This window comes from Palaemon carinicauda, unplaced genomic scaffold, assembly GCF_036898095.1.
Source record: "Palaemon carinicauda isolate YSFRI2023 unplaced genomic scaffold, ASM3689809v2 scaffold108, whole genome shotgun sequence".
In the NCBI taxonomy this organism is placed as follows: domain Eukaryota; kingdom Metazoa; phylum Arthropoda; class Malacostraca; order Decapoda; family Palaemonidae; genus Palaemon; species Palaemon carinicauda.
In genome coordinates, this window is record NW_027168571.1 from 35,001 (window position 1) to 57,050 (window position 22,050).

General features: G+C 42.4%; 1 protein-coding gene across 3 annotated transcripts in view; it reads left to right on the forward strand.

Annotated features, from left to right (window-relative positions):
• The window catches only part of LOC137635262 (fap1 adhesin-like), a 64,659-nt gene that overhangs the window by 567 nt on the left and 42,042 nt on the right, over positions 1-22,050 (forward strand). For 2 of the 3 annotated variants that reach the window (XM_068367725.1, XM_068367727.1), the window contains exons 2-6: positions 2,483-2,975; positions 6,859-6,939; positions 8,395-8,859; positions 20,204-20,428; positions 21,208-21,377. In XM_068367725.1, coding sequence (XP_068223826.1) covers positions 2,540-2,975; positions 6,859-6,939; positions 8,395-8,859; positions 20,204-20,428; positions 21,208-21,377 — 1,377 coding nt within the window. In that variant the 5' untranslated portion in view covers positions 2,483-2,539. The remainder of the gene's footprint in view (positions 1-2,482; positions 2,976-6,858; positions 6,940-8,394; positions 8,860-20,203; positions 20,429-21,207; positions 21,378-22,050) is intronic. The other variant, XM_068367726.1, reaches the window with a different exon arrangement.

A 22,050-nucleotide genomic window follows, 5' to 3' on the forward strand; every position in this document is an offset into this window, starting at 1 on the left:
TAGGTAAGTAGGTAAGGACGCAGCTTGTAGGTTAGGTTAGGGGGGAAAGTTTAGGTTAGTTGATGTCCATTTTTAATCCATGCGGGAGGAACTGGCCGCTGATATACAAAGGCCCCCTGTGTTTGAATGTGGACAATTGAGTCTTTATTAAGTAGGCCAAGGCACCAGCCACCCTTTGAGATGCTACTGCTTGAGTTATCGAGTTCTTTGACTGGCTAGATAATATTGTATCCATCTCTTGTTACGGCTCATTTTACCATTACCTACACATATAGCCATTAGTCTGGCCTATGCTTTACACATTTTCCTCTTCATACACCTGACAACACTAAGGGTAGGTCACACAAGGTTTTCTTTAACCGCTAACTATCGCTCGTTTAACGCTGTAATTGTTTACGTGAAACATTTTGATCTTGGAGGCTTCCACGCGGTAATGCCTTTTATGTATGTTTATTTAACCCTTTTACCCCCAGGCTATTTGGAACTTTCCAACCCTTAATCCCCAGGGTTTTTTTTTTTTTGTTTCAAGCACATTTTGCTATATATATTTTTTAAATTGCTCTAACAGCCTTAATTTTTGTCATAGAGAGGTCAGGTTGAACTCATTCTTTTGGAAAATGCCTGAAGTTTCTCAAAAAGTTATCAAAAATATGCAAAAAGAAATGTAAATAGAGTTTTTTGCAAGAACGTACCAGTACGTCCATGGGGGTAAAGGATGAGTTTTGTGAAACGTACCAGTACGTCCTTTGGGGGTAAAAGGGTTAACGCTTTTGTGGCCTCGTGACAGAATGGACATGGAAGAAATATCTTGTTTTTGGTTGTTGAATCGCAGACTGAATCGGCACAAACAGCGTCAAAGACGGCATTGTGTATACTGTACTCAGTTTTACATGATTCCCTTTGCATTGACCAAGCGGATGTTGCTACCGTGGCGCATTAGAAACCGTCGCAATATGCTGCGGTTACGTGTGAACTATACATGCATATTTTTCTGAATATAAATTGTTCAGTGGCTACTTTCCACTTGATAAGGTTAGGAGAGACTTTTAGCTATGGTAAGCAGCTATTCCATGAGGACGACACTTCAGAATGAAACCATTGCTCTCGTCTTGGATAGTGCCATAGCATCTGTTACCATGGTCTTCTACTGTCTTGGATTAGAGTTCTCATGCTTGAGGATACACTTGGGCACACTATTCTATCTGCTTATATATTTCCTTTCCTTACTGGGCTTTTTATTTGGAGCCCTTGGACTTATAGCATCCTGGTTTTCTAATTAAGGTTTTACCACAGCAAGTAATAATAAGCTCTTGTATTTTCAGAGAGAGAAATTGTAAATCCGGAATACAAATGTCTTTCTTGTCCTCAGGCCGGAATGAAAGCGATAGATGAGGTATTACCCCAATCACCAGCTACCATTCATTGAGTATCTATAGTCCATTTCTTTTATCGAGGCATATCTGCACCGACTTGCAGCGGTGCCCTTTTAGCTCGGAGAAGTTTCCTGATCGCTGATTGGTTAGAATTATCTTGTCCAACCAATCAGCGATCAGGAAACTTTTCCGAGCTAGAAGGGCACCCCTGCGAGTCGGTGTAAATATGCCTCGATAAAAGAAATGGACTATTGTTACCTAGTTTCTACAGCCATTCCAGCTTTGCCGAAAGATATATCCATAAAAATGACTTTGGTTTGTATTCTAGTAAATGTGAAAATCATCCTCTTGACTTTTAATATCATGAACATTGAAGATTTTTGGTAGATAAATCAGTGGCTTATCACTCATATAGTTAAGCACTGCACATTAAGTTTAATGTACGTTATTTTAATTTTCATTAAACGGTAATAGCAGTACTATAGTGACTTTTATTTCTCTGCATGTTTCATAGGGTTTTACTCCGAGTACAATGAGGTTTAATATAAAGGGTTTTCCTCAAGTATTCTTGATGTAAAGTATTGTTGGAAAGAAAGGACCAATTCCAACTTGGAATTACTATAAAGTATTGATATACAGAAGATATAATTGCTTGGAATTTTTACATCAGGGTAAAGGAATTATATTTTTATTATACATTTTGTTTTACATGTAAAGCATTCACTAGTTTTTATTTTATAACCCTTTGAATTTAACATCGTATGGAACCCAAAATAGACGAACTTTGTTTTAGACATCTTAAGCAGTCTTATGTAACTGATGATAAAATTTGATGTTCCTCTGTTGATCTTAAATGAATTCCGATGAGTTTGTAATTTTACCATACATCAGTGGTAATACACATCAGTCATTCTTTTGTCTTTGAGTTTTCTTTGTGATTGATATAGCATTGCAAGGAACATGCAATAATTTTCCTCTTGTATGCAATATCTTCAAATGTGGGTTCTTTGTATGGTTGTCTTTTCTATATAGGTTACTACAAACTGTTACCATTTTCAATTGATAATAGAAAGCAGAGTAAAATTCATTAACGAATCTTATCATTCCAGATGCATTGGATGCGTGACATAAAAGTAATCCCCTTCTTATGATTAATCACCTCGGTCATGGATGCAGCCCGTCAGATTCCCCCCAGACCGGCAGTTCCTTTGGATGACCTCGACCTACAGCCAGTGAGGGAGTTGCGGCATCGCGTACTTAACGAAATCGATAAAGAAACCGAAGCGCGACTGCCCAGAGTTCAGTTCAACTACGTCGACGTTTCCTTCCCAAAACCCCCGTCGAAGAAGGGGAGCCATGTGGGCAGCATAGACAAGATAAAGTCGCATAAAAGAAGTCACAAGTCGAGGAATGTAACTTCTCACTTATTAGGATCAGGGTCTGAAAGTGATGGGGTCAGATATACTAGTAACCAGATGGCAGAGGGCAATCAACAGAACATAGCGGACGATGGTCGTCGTCAGTTCATATCGCAGATCTTGAGGAAGGGTGTTCCAGTATGGGAGGAGGTACCGCAAGCTGAGATAAATGCCAGAGGTATTGGTGGGTTTATAATTATGCTGTGTTTTTATACAGACTTTTTAGATTGGCTATAGTTTAAAAAAATTAAGGTACCATATTTTTAATGTTTTTGGAACAATTTAAGTGTAGATTTCTTTGAGGGAAAATGTCAGGAAAGAGGAGTAGAAAGTGTTGTTGACGCATAAGAAAGGAAGAAATTACTGTACATTTGTTCCTACACATACACAAACTCTTGTCCTTTGATAAGAGCATGATTTCAGCGTAGTTGGAACTAGGCTGGTGAAATTTATAATATGGTGTCGGTAGTTACTGGCGGGTGGCGGGGAAGCTCAGCCTCCTCCTCAACAGCACCTAAGAAGCCACTTTGATTTAAGTCTCAGTAGTCTAGATGTACTCTCTGCACTAAAGAAAGCTTGGCTACATATCAGTAGAACTTTTTTCTCTTTTTGATCATGAGTGTGTACGTTGTATTTATGAGCAGGCATGAAGTCTTACTCTGGTAAGCCTAGTTGCATTGGCGGCCAGTTTATGAACCAGCTGGAAATTAATCCCCATTCTTTTTACCCGTTCTGTAGGGAGCACAACTGTTCACGGTCATCTCCCTGTGACGAGTGTAAGGCATGGCTACCTTTACAGTGATGCCATTACGGCAGGAGAAGGAAGTCCAAGAAGGATTCTTTGGCTTCGTGGTCTTCCTCTAAGTTAATAAAGTCTTTTGACTTGCTTTCTGCCCTCTGGTGGCTGCGCTGCTATGCATTCTGCTTCTTCTTCTAGAGCTTTGTTCTTTGGAGGAAAACTGAAGAAGGAAGGTGACTCCGAGCTGCCCTCAGTGGAAGCTTCATTTGAGGTGACCTTCTGCAAGGGAAGGTGGTATTCACCGACCTTTTCCTTGAAATGAGCCCACCTATGCAAATGTCAGTGAGGACACCTCCATGGACAAAACCCTAGGGACCTTGTGGCCTTCCTTATGTATTGAGCGTGTTCTGGCCATGGAGTAGTGGATACTGGAGCTTCCTCGTCTGCTGATCCACCTGCAGAAGAAGTTTGCGACATGACACATGCTGACCAGTCCCTACCTACCAGAGGGGTAGCAGACCTTCGATCCTCGCCTTCCATAGTGTTGACGCTGTTTGTGTGAAAATCTTCGACAACAAATTTTGGCAAGGATAGGAAACCTCCTCATTCTCTTCCTTCTCCCAGCCCTGTACCTTCGACCTCGTCCATTGCTGCTGAACCCTTAGATGCAGCCCTACCTCCGAAAACGAAGAATAGAAAGTGACGCAAGTCTGACTTGACGTCTCCTAACCCCTCTTCATGTACACTTGGTATGGATGTTCTGCTCCTGCTGCAAGCATCTCTCTCATCCTTTGTCAGACATCTAGACAACAAGGATGACGGCGCAGAGGACGAGAGAGACAATACGACAGAGATATTAGATGTCAGACCGAGAGAGGCAAATGAGCACCTCTACGCACAACCACTTCCATGCGCTCGTTCTCCATTGGTATGATGATCATTTGAAAGCTCTCCATACGCATGATGACTAGCCGAAGATTCATTATGAGCATTATTGTCGCCACGTGTATTATCACCTCCATGCATAAAATCACCGTCTAATAGTTCGCCATGCTGACAATCTCCTTCACTCGGACGCTTCCGAGGACCTCTATGCGTTACGATCATCAGCTAAGAGTTCTTATGACCACCTCCATGCTCATGATCGCCTCTTAGTACAGCTACATCCAAAGAAAATAGGACTTCACATGCTAGGTCACCGCACAAAGTCCCCATGCGCCAAGTTTCCATGCACTAATGAGTCATTCAGAACAACAGAAGGTCTTTATCGCCATTGTTACGGAGTTCATGGTCATGACCCAGAACCCAGCCATTCATAACTTCAGGTTCAAATCCTTCTCCATCCCTTATAGGTTTAAAGGTTGCTCATCAATGCTTGAGGCAAGGGACAGTGACAATGCCTTAGAGACTGACCATATATGTAAATATTATAACGCCCAAGTCCCCTCTCCACCCAAGCTAGGGTCTGGCAGTGGCTGCTTATAAGTCACCAGGTAGTCCTATAGCTTCCCCCGAATCTCGAACCCGTAGTTCACAAGTATTGTAAAGTTGCAGGCACCTGTAAGAAGCAATCGTGCTTGAGTGGTACAGCAGATCGACAGTCAGGGACATTTCCAATATGCTTCCACAACCCTTCTTTTATTATTATTATTATTAATATCCAAGCTACAACCCTAGTTGGAAAAGTAAGATGCTATAAGCCCAGGGGCTCCAACAGGGAAAAATAGCCCAGTAAGGAAAGGAAATAAATAAAGGAAGAGAACAAATTACAGTAACAATAAATCATTCTAAAATAAGTAACAACGTCAAAACAGACATGTCATATATAAACTATTAACAACATCAAAAACAAATATGTCATACATAAACTATAAAATGACTCATGTCCGTCTGGTCAGCAAAAAAGCATTTGCTCCAACTTTGAACTTTTGAAGTTCTACTAATTCAACTACAAAAAGCAGCTGCTTCTCTGCCTTGAAGATAACTCAGAGCACCAAAGGCACTTCCTCAGCCCTGGAAGGGTGAAAAAGTTATCCGAGATCAGTGTTGCGTTCTAGCCTCGTTAAACAATCCGTCACTCCTACCCTGCAACCAGCGATGGGATGGAAGGACCATCCAGGGTGTGAGCGCATAAAGTCAGGGGTATTGGATTAACCCAAGCCTTCTGGAAAAAGGTATCATTGGTGCATGTCTTGAATCTGGAAATGCAAGACTAACCTCCGCTGCCCATTATCTTTGAGAGTATACTCGCAAGTCCTTGGAGCATTGTAGTTGCTCAGCAATTTGTGTAAGAGTGCCTAGCTCCCTCATGGGACAAGAAGCATTTTGTCCAAGAAATCGGTTGCGACATAAGACTAGAATGAGAAGCAAGAATGTCTGACCTTTTCTTCCCCCTCTCTTGGGTTGCAGCTGGCGCTGTTATGTGCTGAAGCTGGTATGCTAGTTGCAGATAAGCCTCATGATTTAATCGCTTTTCTTTTCAGAAAAGTTTGTGTTGAAGTAATTCTCACATTCTACCAAACAAGTGGAAGGATGGACAGATTGTGTGCAAACCCATTTGTCATAAATAACCAAATATTAAGATAACATAGCCTTACTGATAAAGGTTCTTCCATGACCGGCTACCAATCACCTGGTAGGGACCTAGCCTGACCTCTGTAATATCTTCGTGTTCTCTGTTTGATAGGACTTCCTCCATCCCAAGAATAAACCTCCCATGAAAGGACAATGGTTTGTAATTGTTTGGGAACAAATAAGAAATTTTGAAATAATTTCTAGCTTTCCTAATTGTACGAACCTCAATCCTTTAACCCTTTTACCCCCATGGACGTACCGGTACGTCCTTGCAAAAAAAGGCTATAAAAATTCTTTTTTCATATTTTTTATATTTTTTTTGAGAAAATTCAGGCATTTTCCAAGAGAATGAGACCAACCTGAACTCTCTATGACAAAAATTAAGGCTGTTAGAGCAATTTAAAAAAAATATATACTGCAAAATGTGCTGGGGAAAAAAATACTGTAACCCCCTGGCGGTTAAGGGTTGGAAATTTCCAAATAGCCTGGGGGTAAAAGGGTTAAGTTACACTGCCTGCATAAACTATCCCTCAAGTCCTAGGTTAAGATCATAGTGAGGATTTCTCTGTCTGGAAAGTACAACCACCGCGTTAAAAAATTAAACAACCATTTCCGGCATCGTCAAAATTATACTCCCATCAAAGAACTCTGGTTCATATAGAAAAAATACTTTTAGAATTTGCAATATTGTAAAACTTTTGTGTTGATTCAGTAGATCTTGTTCTTTTGATATTAAACATTTTCTATTTTACAGGTTTTGCGGATCCTCACAGACATCAGAATCATCCAGCATTGAATATTACTACTCGTACTTCCCAGAGGACTCAGCGAATGAGTAAGTCCTTCCTGTATTTACATGCCCATTCATAGAACAGTTAAGTTCAAATGCTTTATTTATTCTAAAAGGAAGGGATGGTACTAACTTGACTCTTGGCAATTAAATCATCTGCAAATTTATTTGTTAAACTGTTGGACAGAATTTTTAACCTTATTGGCTTATTAAGTCAGGATAATCTTAGGGGAGTTAATGAGTAGCAATAGGATTTAAAACTGCTTTTTAATTGTATTACAGTATAGCTTAAGGGGTAGGTTTCAGTGACTTTTTAATGAATTGAGAGAGGGAAAAACTATGGTGAGTGCTGGGACCTCTTCAAAAAATCCCAAGATCTAGGACTTGGAGAACGATGAAGTTAAAAAGTCGAACGTCTTGGGCTAAAGGGATACTGCAGAGGCTTTGCAATGTGAGGCACACTGTATGCACTTTTCCTCGGAGTAAGACCTCTTAACCAGATATGAAAATGTTTCCTATGCATATAAAAACCTTTCATCCTGCAAATAGGGAATACTTTTAGAGCCTGCTAGAACAGCTGTTGAAACCATTAATGAGGTAGTTACTGATAGGTGGTGAATGCAGGCGGGAAGTCTCGCATCCATAGCCATCAACAGTCAGTATTCACTTTCTGGAATGAAAAGATATATTGAGGATGCAACAGTACATCCATATTTGTTACAGCCGAAAAGAAAAGAAAAACGCTGAGCTTCTGACAGGCAGAGGGGCCGGGCTACTCGTCCGCACTCACCACCCGTCGTTAACTACTTTGCTAAGGATTTCAGCGACAGTTCAAGCTCTTGCTGAAAACATATTCCCTATTTAAAGGAATACAGTACTAGATACAGTAGTCTTGCAGGATATTCTGTGTATTTTAGATATTTGTCAGTACTGTATCACATAGATTTTTTGGATGATGATTAATCATGGAAGGTCTTTCACAGCTTTTATTGACACATTTACAGTAATCGCGTATCATCACCACCATTGACCCTTTCACCCCCAGGCTATTTGGAACTTTCCAACCCTTAACCCCCTGGCTTTTTTTTTTTTTTCAAGCACATTTTGCAGTATATTTTTTTTAATTGCTCTAACAGCCTCAATTTTCATCATAGATAGGTCAGGTTGGTCTCATTCTCTTGGAAAATGCCTGAAGTTTCTCAAAAAATTATCAAAAATATGCAAAAAAAAATATAAATAGCAGTGTTTTGCAAGGATGTACCGGTACGTCCATGGGGGTAAAGGGATGAGTTTTGTGAAACGTACCAGTACGTCCTTTGGTGGTAAAAGGGTTAACATCTGCTAGTCTAGTAATCTTCACTTATGGGGCCAAATGTTCACTATTAATAAAACTTCCATATATTTAATATGTAATTTCAACTACATAATTTTCTCTTGATTTCTTGTTCTTCCATAATTGCACTTTATTTTACAGCCTTTTTATTTCTTCTCTGTTTTCAGGCAAGGTTCCCTCAGCAGTCTGGGAAGATGTCACAGAGGGTAGCTCCTGTTACACACAAGGAGAGAGGCTGCCACCTGATCCTCGGTTTGTTGGTCATAGACAGAAATATAGAAGTGGTGTTGAGCAAAACGAATTGAAGACCCCGCAGAGCAGTTCTGTCTCGTCCTCACCATCTAGGTCATCGAGGAGTTCCACCCACACTTATACTAAAGAGGGAGAAACTGGTGTATATACGTCGAAAGGGAGCCACAAGTCTCCCTCTCCGCAAAATGTCGATGCAAGGTCACCCTTAGAAGAGCATTCAAGCATTGAAAATTCCCAAGGATCGGCACAGTCCCAAAAGGACGTACTTTCTTGGCAGGATATGCGAGAGGCTGACGCCAAACAATCTCAGGCGGAACAAGAGAGACCGTTAAGGATTATGAAGAGGAAGTTTGGGGGCCGACTTGTTGATGACACCAATAGTAAGTTTGACATCTCTGTCGTCTATATTTTTATGCTGCAAATTTTCTAGTGTTTACTGTAACCTAAATTGCCTTTAGTCATATGTAGTAATGGTCGTCATTCAAGTTATTTAGGGTCTGAGAAGGTTGATGAAAAAATGGATAATGGAAAACAACTTGGTCTATTATAAAACGGATTTTGAGCAAAGCTAAAAATCTATTTTTGGGTGATATGGCCATGTCGTCCTGATGGAAGGTTCCTTTAGGCAGCTTTCTAAGGGATATTTAGCTACATTGATACTCTCAGAGAATTAACCAAAGGTCTCCAGAATTCTAACTCCTGGCACGAGTATCCTTAATATAACTTTAAGGATATCACAATATCAGGGGACGTATTTTTTGATACGACACATAGCAATCTTCACCCCGAATAGATTTTATCTTTGAGGGGGGAAGAGTGGCGAATGAAGGGGAGCCGTTATCAAGGTACTCGGTGGACCCCCTCCCTGTACTGCTACGGCTCTTCCATCCTTGTTGCATTTAAGCAGGAAAATCCGCAGATAGAGTAGTTTCGGATGGGGTCATTTTAAGGAAGAAGGGTGAGTCCATCAGGACGTCATGGCTATCTCACCCAAAAATGGGACCTCTAATAGTGGTTTTAATGCACCCCAGTTACTATACTGACACTCTATAAGGGTGAGCGAGCTGGGTATATTCCTGGCATTCCATGCAACTTTTTTCTCTGGTATATTTAGCAGTATTTATACCTTAGAAATGGTGCTAGAGGAGCATTTCACTGGGCGACACAGGTCCCTCGCCCAGAAATAGATTTTTCCTTCGTCAAAATCCCTTTTTTGGGCTCAGCCATGTCGTGCTGATGGAAGTTTACCAGAGAATTAACTTGAAAGTACTATATCTGTGGGTTTGTATAAGTGCCTTTACTTTGAATGAGTTCCTTATATGGTCTCCTAGACCTTTATATATGACATTTCCGTTATTTGTCATATCCACTAAGCTTGGAACTAGCTTAGGGCTTCCTGCCCCCTGCAGGGAAATTGTCGACTTCGACTATAAGGATTCAAAGTTTGTATCGCCATAGGGACGGATGGCAAATCTCAGCGGTTACCCTTCTCATCCCTTGGAAGTCTGTACTCTGATTTCAAGTTGGGCACTTCTAGGGTTTAATTAAAACTCTAGTATGCTTTATTCGTCTTTAACTGAGATAGCAGCAATAAGACGCAAATATGTTTAGTATTTTACCTTGCAACTAGATTATCAAATGTAGTTACAATCAGGTATGAATCTGATCCGGCATTGAAAACACATCAGGGTCCATATTTTCTCATGTCGAAAAAATATGTAATTTCATCGAAATGAAGCCACTCAATGGAGATGTGAAACCAAATCTTACTGATTCGTACAGATTTTGGAAATGCATGAACACCGTGACGCAACGTTCACTCGGCACTGGTGTTATTGGTCAGATATGCACTTACATGGAACAGTGTGTTAATCATCGTTGTGATTTGCACTCGAGGGTAAATGTACCCATGCACCCGATGCACTGGAAAGTCCCAAAGCAGTTCACTGCTCGTCGCAGTGCTTAGACGACGCGTTTTTTAAACTACCCGCCGCCACCACAACATGTTTTATTTCATGTACTTGCTTCGTATAGTGTTGGAAGAAATTCCGTGAAGAAGCAATTTTCTTAGGATCATGACCTGCGGGTGAGCTGTCAGGATCCGCTCTGTGAATAAGTAGGTGAGCATTGCTCTCAGTTATTTTAGGGATAGACTTTGATCCTGAGGTTTCGCCTCGGAAGAGCTGGTGTTCCTTGAAGTCTGAAGTTCTATAAAGATAGACCTTAAGACACCCTACTGGGCATAGGGAAACATCTTCCTTCAGTGGACAGACTCTCCAAGGACCCCACCTTTTGGTGGGCAGCTCGTTTTTGGTGAGAAAAGTAGGATCGGGGAAAAGATTCAGTTCTTCCTCCTCTGTGAACTGAATATGGCCTACATCCCTGATAGGGCCAATATTTCACTAACTCTGGCCCCTGAGGCTATTGCGAACAGAAAATTGACTCTGTGTTAGTTCCTTTAGAGTACAATCCTTATTGTTTAGGTTCGAAGCATAGTGCAACACTTTGACCAACGACCATGTAATGGGCTTTGGAGGGGTTGTCGGCTTGGGTCTAGTGCATGCTTTGGCACCTTGAAGGTTTCGCTTATGAGGTCCGTCTCAAAGGCGTATAGAAGAGGTCTAGTCAGAGCCGACTTACACGTGGTTATCGTAGTGGAAGTCAGGCCTCGTTCAAGTAGGTAAAAGAAGAAAGAGAGACAGAAATCTGTTGGTCCCCTTGTTTTCACAAGGGTTACCCCTTTCTTCCAAGACAATTCACAATGTCTCCTGGTTGGACTTGACTTGTACTCTACAATGAAGTCAGCCACATTCTTCGAGATCCCAAACTTTTTGTTTGCTGCTAGGACGAAAAAATCATGAGATGCAGGTTGTTGGTTCTCGAGGGTGAAATGTAACAGTCGACTTCTGCACCAGTTTGGATAAAACTGGGTACGGCAGAGGGAACAGCTACAGTTTCAATTCTAGAACTAGAGGAAACCAATAGTTTTTGGGCCATTTGGGGGCCACTACACCAGCTGTTCCTCTGAAAGATCTTAGCTTGTTGAGGACTTTTAGCTGGAGATTGGTTGGTGGAAACATAAATTCGATTCCATCTGTTCCAATCGAGAGACATGACGTCTATCGCTTCAGCTTAAGGTTCTCGTAAGGGGCTACATAATGAGGTAGTTTCCTGTTGTCGCTCGTTGCGAAGAGGTCTTTCAGCAGTTCCGGGACTTTCATCGAGAATAAAGGAGAATGAGTCTGCGTCTAGGTACTGTTCTATCTCTTATTGGCTTTCACCTGGATAGAGCATCCGCCGTCACATCGCGGAACCCTTGAAGGTGAACTGCTTGATAAATGCCATCTTCTCTTCCTTGCCAGGTGGAAGATGGCTAACATCACTTGATTAATGTGAGGTGAACTCGAGCCTTGTCGATTTAGACATATTACTATCACCTCGTTGTTGAGGGCCAGTCTAATATGGACTGTTCTGCGAGGGGATAGTCTCCTCAACGTCAGGAGGACTGTCATAGCCTCTAAGATGTTGATGTGAAAGTTTTTTGAACTGGAATGATCAATTTCTTGCCCTTTCATTTCATGCGAATGGCCTCCCCATTCTTCCTGGGAGGCATCCGTGTGTATCACCACTGATGTTTGTGGTGATTGCAAGAGAATTGTCTGTGCCAGGCTCTTATTCGTTGACCACGGCCTTAATAGTGTGCGCAATCGGGTCCGTGTCAACCTTGTTGATCTCTTTGAGCGTTTGATGCGTATCTTCTCCAGACTCCTGACGCATTTTTTGGCTGTGCTTCTAGCACCGGGTCTGTCACTACTGCGAACCTGAGAGAGCCCAGTACTCTTTCCTGTTGGCGTCTTGAAATCCTCTGGTGTTGGATTAGTCTCTTGACAGATGCCGCTAATTCTCTCCTCTTCTTTAATTAAAACTGGTGAGCTGGAGAAAGGCGAGACTTCTAGCGATTGACCTTGAAGCCCAGGTGTTCCAGGAACTGGATCACCTTTCCGGCCGCTTGCAGACAAGTAGTCTTGGATGCTGCCCGCACCAGCCAATCGTCCAGGTATGCTACTACTTGTACTCCTTCGGAGCGTAGGTTCTGGACAATCATGTCCGCTAGCTTTGTGAATACCTTTGGGGCTATGTTTAGTCCAAAGGGCATGGCTGTGAAGACAAATTTTGTCTTCTGTAGCCTGAATCCAAGGTAGGAGGAGAGGGGGCGACTGACTGGTAGGTGCCAATAAGCATCTGCCAGGTCTATTGAGACTGTATATGCCCCTTTTTGGTAGAAGGGTCCTTATGTGTTGCAATGTAAGCATCTGGAACTTGTTCTTGATGAACTTGTTGAGTGGAGACAAGTCTAGAATGACTCTGGGTTTGTCCGAGTCTTTCTTGGGAACACAAAACAGCCTTCCCTGGAATTTTGATGGACTTCGCTTTCCTCATTACTTTCTTGTTCAAGAGTTCTGAGGTATATTCTTCCAATGAGGGGGTGGAGTGTTGGAAGATTTTGGAAAAGTGGGGTGGATTTTTGTTCCTTTTCCAACCAATTCCATTCGTAATTTGGCTGTGGACCCAGGGATCGAAGGTCCAACGATCCCGAAAGTGGAAAAGTCTACCTCCTACCTGGAACCTCTCATTGTTTAGAGGTTCCTGAGGACATGTTTCAGTGACTGCATCCTCCCCCACCCCTGGGGGTTTCCGGAGGATCCTCTTTTTGGGCCTTTACCTTTGTAGGGCCGAAAGGTGGTCGAGTGCCTTTCAAAGCCTGAATTAAACACAGGTGATTGGCTACCAGCTGTTGAGAGACCATCTGGAAGGTGGTTTACGGCTGGGCTACCATTTGAGGCACCGTGGTCATGGTCACGGTCGGAAATTGTACAGTTCTAATGACGATTTCCTCTTTGAGGACATGTCCCACTTTTGGAGAAGGTTCCTTTTCTCCATGGTGGCTTTGGCAATGACTTCTTGGACCACTTCCTGTGGGAAAGGGTCTTCGCCCCAGATACATGATGAAATCAGTTTTCTGGGTTTATGTTTCACCGTTGTTGCGGTAAACACATGCTCTCTACAGGTCCTTTTTTGGACCTGAGAAAAGCCTACAAATCCATCACAAGGGTGGGGCGTTGTTAAAGGCCTGCACACATTTCCAAGCAGTTCTGATGAAACAGGGAGGCGGCAAGACTATCTTTCGTCTCCTGTTCCTTTCTCAAAGGATGGTTTGGCAACTTTGGAAGGTTCTCATTAAACGGCTGGCCTGCTATCTCCGGATCCAACTTCGAGACGGAGAACGTTAGATGTACCTCTTTTCGCTTCTCGCAGGTGGGCATAGCTAGAGATAATGGAGTGCGTTTCTCTAGGATTGGGCGGGGTTTTCCCTCTTCGACTGCTCTCATGACACAGTCTAGGGCTTTCCCCAAAAGGAGGAAGTCTCTGGAGGAAGGAGCAATGAAGGTTGGGTGCTTCTTGCTCAATGCTGAGACTTTTGAGTTAGTATATCCGGCCCCTTTCTGGGTCTTGGTAAGGATGGCTTGTGCCTTGTCATGTTCGAGGACAGTGGCTTCCTTCGGTATAGTCTCCTCGCGGGATGTAGGTTCATCTCGCAGTCTCATGTAGCAATCTGGGTACGCTGAAAGCTTGGCCAGAATTGGAGCTCTTCAAGGGGAATGGACCCTAACTTCTCGGAGATATAAAGCTTCCCATGCAACATGGGCATGTGTTCCATCTACCTCCAGGGGTTGGTTCGGAGCAGTAAGGGAGGTCAGATATTTTAAGGGGCTTAGCGGAGCCCCTGGAAGCGCCAGGGCGTTTCCTCCTCTGTACCTCTCTTCATCTCTTTGAGATCTTGCTTATTCTCCTCTTGTTCCTTCTGGAACAGTGTCAGCCTCTGCTGGATCGACTCTAGGAGTGCTTCGCTTGTGCTGACCTGTCTAGCCAGTTGAGGAGTTGGGGCTGAAGAGGTTGACGGCATAGGTTGATATGCCGGCACAGTGAGCTGAGGGACCTCAGTCACCGTCGAAACGGATCCTTCTTCCTCCCTGGGTGGTTGAACCACTCCTTATTCAGGGCCTTCTTGCAGTAGGTCTTGTCCGGTGTCACCTCTGACATCCGATCTTGGTGGATGTCCGAGCCTTGCAGTGCCTTGTTGATATCCGCGTCCACTGTCCGTAGGATAGAGGGAGGCTGGACCTGTGCCTGGGGCACAAACGTATTCAATTGAGCCTTAGGGAACAGTAGGCACTTCAAAGATTTGTTGGGTAGGTAAGGTCCCGGAGAGTTCTTCTGGAAGCCTCATACTCACCTTTGATGGGTTTTCCTTGCTGTATCCCTTGACTTCGTAGTGTTTGGGATATCGTTTACAAAGCCTTCGGTCAGCAAGGTCAAGGGATTGGAGCGACCCTTCGGGTCCCAGAACCTCGGGGATCCAGATACGATGCAGCAGGGGCATAAAACCTGTACATCGTATGCCCACAAAGTTCTTTCTCTTGTGGTTGCAGAACACAACTGCACCCTTCGCCATTGGCTCCTCCTGTAGTGGAGAAAAAGGGTGAAATGAGTACTCAGTTGTTTATATCATTGATATAAATACACATGCTTAACAATAGTATTTCTTACTATTACTTTTAATAGCTTAGGATAGTAAGCTAGAAAAGAAGTAGGAAAGACACATATCTGTGTTTCCTCTCCAGGCAATTGCTGTGACCCCCGTCATTATTAATATTTTTAATTTCCTTATTAGGGAAAATACAGAGTGGAATAACTCGTACGTTTAGCCGGAGTCAGTGAATATTTACACTAACTGCTCCACTTGTAGAATATTAATACTGCACGGTAATAATCAGTATCCCGATAATGTAGGATTCATCAGGATGTTGAAGGAATACTTCACCTCAACATTTTATTCTGTCTCAGCAATAGACTGTAAAAGGATACACAGAGTATGTTGGAAAGATTTATACTACTGTATCATTGTATACTGTAGTTTTCTAACTGCTGTTTTGTTATTCTGCAGGAATACTAGCTATTGTATTGTCATATACTGTAGTTTTACCGGTATACTACCGGGGTTAGGCTAGTGCCTGGCGGCACTAACTGATAGGGAGAGAGAAAGGATGGGAAGGACGACTCCGTATTATTATAGTTTAGTACAATAATTAGGAGTGCAGGAGGCTACTGCCTCCTACAGCCTTCTTCCCAGAATGGGAACTCTAATGGAAGGGGAGGAATACACTGATTCTAGCTTCCATCCAGCCACAATTTCTGTTGCTGGCTGTACTGCCGGTTACAAGGTTTGTGGATGGCAGTCAATGAGAGGACTGAAGAATTCTCAACAATATGATGGGTTTCCCATTGGCAGCCGTCAGGGCCAGCTCAACCTTTCCCGAAGCTTTGCTTCCGGTAGGGAGTTGGTCGAGGAGGTAACCTAACCTCCGTTTGTAGGAACCCGGCCAGTCAGCCCGGCAAGCAGGAATGATTGTAGAATAACGGCCAAATGACATTTGTGACGGCATTTGTAAATCAAGGAAGCCTAGCTTCTTATACCGGCGCCGTCATGGGCAGCAGGAGAATAACAATGCCCCTGCCAGTGACATTGCCAGATATAAGACATGTCTTCTAGTCCACAAGGGAGAAAGGAGGCGGCAATTATGCCATCCACTTTCGGTTGTAGACTAGGGAAGCCTAGCTTCCTTTGCCGACAACGTCATAGCCGGCAGAGGAACAACGATTCCTCTGTCGATGACAATGTCGGCTACAAGACAATACACCCTGAGTTACTATCATACTTCAAAGCCGGGATACTCGCCGGCAAAGAAGATCGACAGTAAAACACTATCCATGTCAAGCCGGAGTTAACTACTCGGCGATGACGGAAGATAGGGTTGCCACCTGGGATGGCGGCACTCAGGGGGGAAGAAGGGTTTATTCTCTTTTCTCTAAAAAAAGAAGCATATCGAATTATACCAATAATTCTAGGGGATATATATATCCCCGACCGAATTGATAGAAACGATACTAGAGGTTAAACAAAGGGATTAACGATACTAACGTATACTAAACGGGTTAGGATAGCCTAACTCGAGAGGGGACCATGGCTACGAGTGGTACCACCGAGGCCCTATCGTATATGAAAGAACGTTATAATAGGAAGAGGAAATATTATATGTGTATCTGCAATCTTCACTAGTATAATTTTGCCTAATTAGCTAGAAATTTCTTATAGCTAAATACCGGGAGCGTCGAACTACTAACTAAATAATTGCATTATGGCGTGCGACAGTGGTCTCAAGATGGCCGCCTCCGGAGATGGCAGTGCTCCACTTAACACACCTAAATTATGTTAATTTAACTGTGAGAAGGGAGCTAAAAATTATACACAGGAAAGAAGAAATACTCAACTTTCCAGAGGATGAAAATGCTGGAAATTGCATGATAATATTCCTTGAAAATGGTAACAACACCGAGAGAAATGAGGGAGAGCACCGTAGGAGTACAGGGAGGGGGGTCCACCGGGTACCTTGATAACGGCTCCCCTTCATTCGCCACTCTTCCCCCTCAAAGAGTAAAATCTATTTGGGGTGAAGATTGCCATGTGTCGTATAAAAAATACGTCCCCTGATATTATGTGATGTCCTTAAAGTTATATTAAGGATACTCACGCCAGGAGTTAGAATTCTGGAGACCTATGTTTAATTCTCTGGGAGTATCACTGTAGCTAAATATCCCTTAGAAAGCTGCCTAAAGGAACCTTCCATCAGCACGACATGGCTGAGCCCATGAAATGCTAGGGAGACAAGATTAAAAAAGGGGTTACCCACTTAAATAACTGACTCAGAAAGACTTATGCCTTTAAAACTCTGAGTAAGAAAATTACATATTAAGGCACATAATATTCTTAGTATCCTGATGATTTCCATTAAGATTCTTGTCAGGTTTTCATTTCAAGGGTTTAGATATTCTGAAATATGACATAAAGATAAAAGACACTATTAGTGCATTCTCTCCTAGATTCGACACCTTCATAAGCAAACCAAATGTGGTTCCCGTTCTTTATATGCTGCTTGCAGGGTGTATGACTGTATGCAGTCTTCCCCTTGTGAGGAGTGTAGGGAGTGGTTGTCCTATCAGTGGGAGAAGTTTGACCAGAAGAGGAAAAGGAAAACTAAGCAAGATTCTCACCCTTCCGGTTCTACCGCTAAGGTTAAGAAACCTGCTGGTTATCTTCTTTCTCCTCTTGGAACTCAGGCTCCTGATCCTTTTTCATCACCCTCCTCTGGGGGAAATACGAAGAAGGTAGGTGACGATAATCTAAACGTGGGGATGACCAGAGTAAGACAGCGATACCTGTTTCCCTTAGAAGAGCAGATATCTCTTTGGCTCTTGGCAAACCTGATAAAACATTTTCAGATGACCCTGTAAGCGATGATGCCTTAAAAACATTACTGTGTAGCCATCTTTATGGATAGAAGTATTTCCTTCCAGAGAGATTCCTGCAAGCCTTAGCTTTATCCAAAGCAAAGACTCTGTCATCTGCTGCACCTGCCAAAGAAGCCCTTGGCTTTCCCAACTCAGGATTGATTTCTCCATCGGGAATAGATGAACCGCAATCTCGCCTTTAGCTTCAAGGAACCACTTCAACCCTCCTTCCCTTCCTACCCCTTTACTGGCTAAGCGTACATTGGGGAAACAATCTCCTCTCTTGCACTATCTTTACAGGATGAAGAGGAGAGTTTCTATCCAAGACAATGTAGTTTTCTCACCAAAGGATCTCCCTTCCCCTCCTGTTGAGTCGTATAATTACTGTCATAAATGAAGCTCTTCAAGCGCGCTCTCATTCTTTTAAGCAGTGACCTAGATCTTTGTTGCCTTTGAATAAGCGTTAGCTCCCCTTGGAACATGCACACTTGCCAAGTAGCACATATTCTTTGTTGGATCTTATGCCTCATTGCTCGCTCGCTCATTATTTTGAACGAGGCTCTCCTAGAGAGCAGTTGACTCACAGCACGTGCTCTCCTATTCGTGTGCAAGTACGTACTTCAGAACAAGCTCTTAAACTTTTATCGCTATTCCTTCCAACTTTGAAGATTCTCTGGCACGCAAAAATGCACATCAAGATAATAAATTATGCTCCAGTTCACCAATGATCTATAGCATGCCATCCTACGAAAAAAAGAATTTCGAGATCGCCTCTTAGCGCACAGTTAGTAGTTGAGGACTTACAAATAGAACATACGCACTCTTCCTCTCACGGTCAAATGCATTCATCATCATGCACGAAAGACTTAACTGCACAGGAACAGGAATTGTTCCTGTTAGTAATCGACACAACAGACAATTGCCTTGCTCTGACTAAGCAGCCATGCTCTCGCCTAGCGACTTACAGGACTCGAGAGTATCTCGGCGCACAGTGGCGCTTCCTTTTTCAGATCTGTGATCGGCTCTCTATGGACGCTCACCTATGCGCTTAGGGAATCAATTTATATTTTTCACCATCTGTTTCAGCCACCCCACAAGGCATAGGCCAAAGGTCAAAGTGAAGGGAGCGCTACCTTCTAGGTGAGCGGGGCTTCCCTGCCACCTGGCAGCCTGGTCATTCCCCTATTAAAGGTCTCTGGTTAGTATGGTTAGGTAAAAAACATGTAAATTAAAAGACCGGCTGCCGACAGGCAGGGCAGCCGATCGGGACTATGGTCTACCTCAAAAGCCAAAAGCAAAGTCTTTCAAAAGAAGGCAACTGTACCAACCGTGTGTCACACGATCGTACATAGTTCATTTTGTGCTTGTATCTTCGCTCTCCCCTCGCACTAAAAAGAACCTGGAAAATCATGTCTGCTTTTTTCCTCTGTAACAGTGTCAATATTTGAACATGAAAATTCTTGTTGCTTTGAGATTTTGTATATAAAGGAGAGTGTTCTTTAATAAACTAACTCAGTTGCTTTCACACTGCCTTTGAGTTCACAACCTTCTCTCGGCTCCGTCACACAACTGTGCTTAACCCATGAAAAAAATGGGATATAAGGCACGTTAATAGAAGAAGATTTTTGTGAGTTGACGGTAAAAACTCAATACATGTAAATCATAGCTATTATGATTTTGCTATTAATACAAATCAATGTGTAGTCTAGTCTTATAATTTTGATATTGGGATCAAAATGGTCTTGTGTTGTTCATAGATGTATTGAATTCTCATAAGCAAATAGAGATTAGAAAGAGGTGCGACTACAAAATGCTAAGAGTGAGGCAGGAAGATCACCAAGGGTTGAAAAAGAGGCCAGTTTCAAAGATTGGAATGGTTTGGACTTTTGGTATAAAGGAGAGAAGAATGACGATTAGAAAAGTAATAGATGGAATGACCAGGTTATGGACTAGAAAGAACGGCCAGAAAATCATGGGATTTGACACACGGAGACCAATTGGGAATTTAGGCTGATAGTGCATAAGACATTTAATCCTATAATAGAAAAATTGAATATTCTTTTTATGCAATTAAGCTCTGTATATTTTATTTTAACTTTTGCTGAATTGCAGTAAACTACTTTTAGTACTTTTCTCAATTTGTGTTAATGATTATTTTCAATTCAAGTTAATAGCAGGCATGTCAAGAAGTTAAGAATTACCAGTTGAAAGTTTTCAAGCATTGCATAGTTTGAAAGTGATTCAAATTTGTAAATAACTGCTGTGCTAGTGTTCCCTGTTGCTTAATGTAAGTAATATGTCTGATTTTCATCTCAGTTATTACAGCGAGAAGTTGGCGCGTGGGCGAGAAGGCCGTTCTGGAAAAATATGGATCCCCTTCAAAAGCAGAGTCCATCAAAAAGAAAGAAAGCGATGCCAAGGAAGAAGAAGAAAAACACGAGAAAGAGCCCACCAAAGAGGTTCCCCGAAAACGAGACCTCTCGGCGCCGTCTCAGGTATCAGAGCGACCTGCAAAAAAGCCAAATAAGAATCCTGACACAGGTAATTACCTCTGCCAACCAAGTTGGAGGGAGGTTATGTTTTACCCCTTGTTCGTGTGTGTGTGTGTGTGTGTTTGCGAACAGCTTCCTGGCTACAATTTTAATCGTAGAGTAATGAAACTTGTAGGGGTTAACTGTTATGTAAAAAGCTGAACATTATAAAATTTTGGAAGGTCATGGTTAAAGGTCAAGGTCACGGTCAAGCAAAATGTCCAATTCACGTAATCAGCCATAAGTTTGGACATCGTTGTCACAGAGACTTCAAACTTGGTTCATATTTGAGTGTATGAAAATCCACGCCAATTAATGCATGATAAAGTCAAGGTCGAGGAATTGGCTGTGGCGGCGGAGGTCTGCGCTCTACTGAGTGCCCCTCTAGTTTTGAATTTTAGTCTAAATCATTATCCCCAAGCAGCCTTTTGTATGTTCAATAGTTTGCAATATTCACTTAATCTACCACTTTGGTTCGTTACAGTCAATCTCTTTTCGCAACAGGGTATTTCAGTTTACTCTCTTTTTAGGTACGAAGGATTGATTTTATTGTTATAATCTTAATTTTTCGTTTTTGTCTTTGAAAACTTTTTATTTTTCCAGTGGCTCCTCCAAAAGAAAACATTCCTGCGTTCTTGTTTTTGAAAACTTTTTTATTTTTCCAGTGGCTCCTCCAAAAGAAAACATTCCTGCGTTCTTGTTTTTGAAAACTTTTTTATTTTTCCAGTGGCTCCTCCAAAAGAAAACATTCCTGCGTTCTTGTTTTTGAAAACTTTTTTATTTTTCCAGTGGCTCCTCCAAAAGAAAACATTCCCGCAGCTCCTCCTCGCGTCCGTAATTACGAGGTGAAAGAAGTCCGCAAGTTCATGGAGAAGAAGCGAAGGGAGCGGACCAAGAGTTACCAGGAACAGAAGCGACTAGAAGAAATTAATCAAATTGAAAAGGAAGAAAGACTCAAGGTATGCAGAATTTCTATCTACTTTTAGCTTATCACTATGATTTTTTACAAAAAAATCTATTTACAGTACATTTTTTATTGAACATTTTAGAGTAAACCTAACTATTTATTTTAGGTATATTTATTATAGTGTTATGAAACCTGAAGTGCTTTAATGAATGTACATACATACATATACCAAAGGCACTTCCCCCAATTTTGGGGGGTAGCCGACAACAACAAGAAACAAAACAAAAAAGGGGACCTCTACTCTCTACGTTCCTCCAGCCTAACCAGGGACTCAGCCGAGTTCAGCTGGTACTGCTAGGGTGCCACAGCCCAACCTCCCACATTTCCACCACAGATGAAGCTTCATACTGCTGAGTCCCCTACTGCTGCTACCTCCGCGGTCATCTAAGGCACCGGAGGAAGCAGCAGGGCCTACCGGAACTGCGTCACAATCGCTCTCCATTCATTCCTATTTCTAGCACGCTCTCTTGCCTCTCTCACATCTATCCTCCTATCACCCAGAGCTTTCTTCACACCATCCATCCACCCAAACCTTGGCCTTCCTCTTGTACTTCTCCCATCAACTCTTGCATTCATCACCTTCTTTAGCAGACAGCCATTTATGAATGTAATGGTTGTAATTAAATTTCTGTAATCCAGCAATCTTTAATTTAACTATGATTCAT